The sequence below is a fragment of the Heteronotia binoei genome, chromosome 5, assembly GCF_032191835.1.
Source record: "Heteronotia binoei isolate CCM8104 ecotype False Entrance Well chromosome 5, APGP_CSIRO_Hbin_v1, whole genome shotgun sequence".
Lineage (NCBI taxonomy): Eukaryota > Metazoa > Chordata > Lepidosauria > Squamata > Gekkonidae > Heteronotia > Heteronotia binoei.
In genome coordinates, this window is record NC_083227.1 from 149,681,152 (window position 1) to 149,685,788 (window position 4,637).

General features: G+C 47.4%; 1 protein-coding gene across 1 annotated transcript; it reads left to right on the forward strand.

Moving 5' to 3' along the window:
* The first annotated feature begins 580 nt into the window (after window positions 1-580).
* DUSP1 (dual specificity phosphatase 1) lies at window positions 581-4,342 on the forward strand. Its single transcript, XM_060240582.1, has 4 exons — window positions 581-1,801; window positions 2,143-2,291; window positions 2,507-2,726; window positions 3,249-4,342. Exons 1-4 carry the CDS (start codon window positions 1,432-1,434, stop codon window positions 3,617-3,619), a joined length of 1,110 nt encoding a protein of 369 aa, XP_060096565.1. The 5' UTR covers window positions 581-1,431; the 3' UTR covers window positions 3,620-4,342.
* The last annotated feature ends 295 nt before the right edge of the window (window positions 4,343-4,637 follow it).

The window sequence follows — 4,637 nt, forward strand, 5'->3', positions numbered from 1 at the left end:
GGGGAAAAGGAGATATAAGTTCACAACATATAGGGGGAAAAGGAGATATAAGTTCACACCCTCTCTTGCTTTCTTTGTCTGGCTGTTCGCACTTGGCTCCCAGCTTGTGTGATCCAGAGAGTGCTATCAATTGGACCAGTTTCGCACTAGACCTTTAATCCTGGTTTAGCCTTGTCCCCAAACTAACATTCTACGCTAGAATAATAGAATCATATACATCAACTCTATGACCCTACACTAGAATAATAGAATCAGATAAATCAACTCCATGACCCTATGATTTTAGCGTAGAATGTCAGTTTAGGGACAGGGCTAAACCAGGAGTAAAGGTCTAGTGCGTAATTGGTCTTGGTCTTAAAACCATGATGAAAAGGTAAATGGTGTGCTTATTACATCTTCCGTTATTTATATACTAGGCAGTTACTACGTGAATGCCATATTTATTTTGCATATCATATACCACTAACAAATCCTCCTTTTTCGCCTTCCACATAAACCAAAGAGAAAGACTAGAAGCTAGGCGCATGCAAACCTTCAGGGTTGTTTTATACACCGTTCGTGACGATTTAATTCCAACCAGCAGAGGGCTATAAAGAGCACAGAGGTCATATATACAATAGATATAAAATTAAATCTCAATACTGACTGGTGGCGTTAGTAAATTATAAGAATCAATCGGGCTTCTGTACGTGACAGCGTTTCTGGCTTTTGATTCTACATCGTGTACCCTTTAACCACCCCCTGGCCTGAAAAGGCAGGCAGCAGAACTAGAGAGGAGAAGAAAGAACGAGAAAGGAGGAGAAGAGCGCAGGGTTGCATCAGTCGATTTCCTGCAAGGGCGAAGGCGGGAGGCTTTTGTGTATGCGAGCATTCGAATCGACTTTGCTGTTCAGCCTGGTGGATGACGTGAGCGCTCTGGGGCTGGGGAGTGTCGCCGGTCTGGCTCCGCGCCCGGTGACGTCTTCCACGAAAAGCAAGCACGTGACCCAGTTCCATTCACAAGAAAAAAAAAGTCGAAGCGGCAAACTCCGGCTAAGCTATATAAGGCGAGGCGCTGAGTCCGGCGAGCAAGCAAACTGCACCAGCCGCGCAAGGAGAGAGGCGAGGCTGCCAACAAACGAGACGCGCAAAAGCCAGTCAAGCGGCACCGACTCCATCTCCCCCGACCATTTGGGATACTGGGAAAAAAATAATAATAATTAAAAAAAAAACCACCCCAAAACCCAGCGAAAAAAGAGATTTGGTTTGCAATCCGCGCCGCTTTTGGTTTTGAAAAGCTCCAAGATAGCGACCCTTCCAGCAAGAACAAAGAAGCGCCCGGGGAAGGAAGCCGCTTCTCATCCCCAAGACAAAAGGGGGCTCGGATCGTCCCGCTCAGCTCCCGGAGGCGATCGCTCGCCTTTCGCGCTGCCTGCCCACTTGCCAGCTATTATGGTCAACATGCAAGTGTGCGCCCTGGATTGCGAGACGCTGCGGGGTCTGCTGAAGGACAGGGCCTTGCAGTGCCTGCTCCTGGACTGCCGCTCCTTCTTCTCCTTCAACTCCTCGCACGTCGGCGGCTCCCACAACGTCCGCTTGAGCACCATCATCCGGCGGAGGGCCAAGGGGACCATGGGCCTGGAGCACATCCTGCCCAACGAGGAAGTGCGCGCCCGCCTGCAGCAGGGGCTTTACCACGCCGTGGTGTTGCTGGACGAGCGCAGCGCCGACCTGGAGGCGCCCAAGGGTGACAGCACCCTCATGCTGGCCCTGAACACCCTCTGCAGGGAAGCCCGCCACGCCCGCATCTGCTTCCTCAAAGGTGAGCCGCTTGACCTTGCAGGAGATCGCCTTCCCCGGGAATCAGTCGCCCGGGGACGCAACGCCCTACAGCAAAGGCCCCCCCGGGGAAGTGGTTGCCAAAGAGAGGCTTCAGGGGGGAAATCCCCAAGGGATCGTTCTTTTAAAAAGGTTTCTGCTCCTAATTAAACCTTGTAAAGACACAGGGGGCGGTGCAATCAGCGGGGTGCGTTAAGGATGACTGTGACTAAAGGGAGTTTTGTATACATGTGGCCCCCCCCTCCCCTCAGTGCCTCAAACGGCCCTTTCTGAAAAGAGCTAACTAACCATCCCATCTCTTTTGTTTATCCAATTCTCTTACAGGAGGATACGAAGCCTTAATGTCTGCGTACCCTGAGTTGTGCACAAAGCCGTTGGCTCCGAAGGGCCTGACTCTGCCCCTCAGCACGAACAATGTACCTGGCAGCGCAGATTCAAACTGCAGCTCCTGCGGGACTCCTCTGTACGATCAGGTAAGCGTCAGTGAGTCTGAACAAGAATGCTCCTTTTTTCAGCAGTTTGGCTTGCAAATCGGGGGTCTGAAAGGAAGGCACCCACAGCTGTTATTCCATTTGGACCGATACGATGTATTAAAACGAAACAAGTGTTGGATGTGACAGACAGGGGCGGGGAAGCTATTTTTGAAGCAGGATTAACGGATCGTGTGTTTCTCTCTTCTCTATTTTAGGGTGGTCCAGTGGAAATCCTACCTTTCCTGTACTTGGGCAGTGCCTACCATGCTTCCAGGAAAGATATGCTGGATGCTTTGGGGATCACGGCCTTAATCAACGTCTCGGCTAACTGCCCGAACCATTTTGAGGGGCACTACCAGTACAAACGCATCCCTGTAGAAGATAACCACAAGGCTGACATCAGTTGCTGGTTTAATGAAGCCATTGCCTTCATAGGTAAATGAGTTTTCTCTCTGCAGCCTACAGGTCACAGTAATGAGCTTATATTATCGCTGGAAGTCAGCATCTTAGCTGAAGTCTCAATCCCCTTTAAAATTGAGATGCAGGATATTATATCTTCAGGGATTAAAATAGCACGGCCTGAAATAAATCCATAGCTCTGTGGGAGCATGAGCTAGCTACATAGCAATATGATTTTGTCAAATGCTGAGAATGTCCATGGGTTTATATAAGTCAGATAACCACATCAGGTAGTAATTTAACCAGTCTCCTGTTGACAGCATTTTTGAATGCCATTTTTTCAAACAAGAATTAGCAGCCAGTGGGAAGAGATTATAAAAATGCTCAGGTCAAAATTGAGTGCATGTACACGCTGGTTTGCAGTTCTCCTTCATGTTTCAAGCTCCATTCCCAGCAAAGTAGCATAACACTGTAGATTCTTAGGAAGGGTAACCTTGAAGATCAGAGTGAAAAAACATTTGCAGGAGTGCTAACATGGATGCTTTTCCTCATTTGCAGACTCTGTTAAAAACGATGGTGGGCGAGTATTTGTTCACTGTCAAGCTGGCATCTCCCGCTCAGCAACCATTTGCCTCGCTTACCTTATGAGGACCAATCGAGTCAAACTGGACGAAGCCTTTGAGTTTGTCAAGCAGAGGAGAAGCATCATCTCTCCCAACTTCAGCTTCATGGGACAGTTGCTGCAGTTTGAGTCCCAGGTCCTTGCTCCAAATTGCTCAGCGGAGGCTGGAAGCCCTGCCATGGCTGCATTGGACAGAGGTGCACCAACAACGACGGTTTTCAACTTTCCAGTCTCCATCCCCGTCCATCCTTCTGCCAATGCACTAGGCTACCTTCAGAGCCCTATCACCACTTCTCCAAGCTGCTGAAAAGCAGGTGCAAACGGACTCTCGACACAAAGACTTGATACTCTGGCTGTTATCTCAAAAGTGCAATAACGCTCGCTCGCATAGGTTTCCTCTCCTTGCAGTTGCAAAGAAGTACAGAGTCATCAGCACAGAGCAGCATAATCTGACTCCAGAAAACAAGGTTATTTTCTGCTAGATTTTGCTAAGATGTATGTTTGACCAACATTTGGATGCCTACAAAGGAGACAAAGCATAGTGGACATTGCTTTCTACTCCTGAACTATTCCTCTTAACATTGTCCTGTCTCCCTGTGTCCGTCAGTCCGTGCTTTGATAGCAAACCTTACAGTATTCTCGTTCCTGGGTTTACTAGGCTAACAGTGACACTGCCCCCTTGTATAAAGAAGACCCGGTATTTATTTATTTTATCGTATAATTGCATTGTGTGTGCACGTGTGTGTTGCCTTTAAAAGTCTCAAATTTCATTTTTCTTTTCAAAAAAGAAAAACCAAATACCTCAGCATTTTTTGGGTACTGTAACCCTGTAAATACATCTTAAACTGTTTCCTAAGCACTGACATTGAAAGCACAAAGGAGCGTTTGTGGCTTTGGTTGCCAAGGGTGGTATGTTTGCTGATTTATTTATGATGTGAAATAATATATTTCTTCTTATGATGGAAGACCTGGGGGGGTTTATTATGCCTTTTTATACAAACGAAATAAATTATGACATTTCTATTAAAAACATATTCCTTAAAGAGTTTTCTTTTGATGCTGATAAAAATTGATGCTGATAAAAATTGCAGTCCAGAAAGCTTGCCAGCTATAGCACACAAGAAGGAACATCGGCTTGTTAACAGCCTGCTTTGTGGAGGAGAGAGGTGCCTGTAGTCAGATAATGACATAGCCCTGAAATGAAATAGTCAGATAATGACATAGCCCTGAAATGAAAAGGCCTGTGCCATTAGGGGAGGGACGGTGGCTCAGTGGTAGAGCATCTGCTTGGGAAGCAGAAGGTCCCAGGTTCAATCCCCAGCATC

What these genes read in the sequence shown, in the direction of transcription:
- DUSP1 (XM_060240582.1), top strand. Translation starts at nt 1,432, where the DNA reads ATGGTCAACATGCAAGTGTGCGCCCTGGATTGCGAGACGCTGCGGGGT. An exon ending in CCGCATCTGCTTCCTCAAAG is followed by an intron (nt 1,802 to 2,142) that starts GTGAGCCGCTTG and finishes ATTCTCTTACAG; the next exon opens with GAGGATACGAAGCCTTAATG. An exon ending in GGACTCCTCTGTACGATCAG is followed by an intron (nt 2,292 to 2,506) that starts GTAAGCGTCAGT and finishes TCTCTATTTTAG; the next exon opens with GGTGGTCCAGTGGAAATCCT.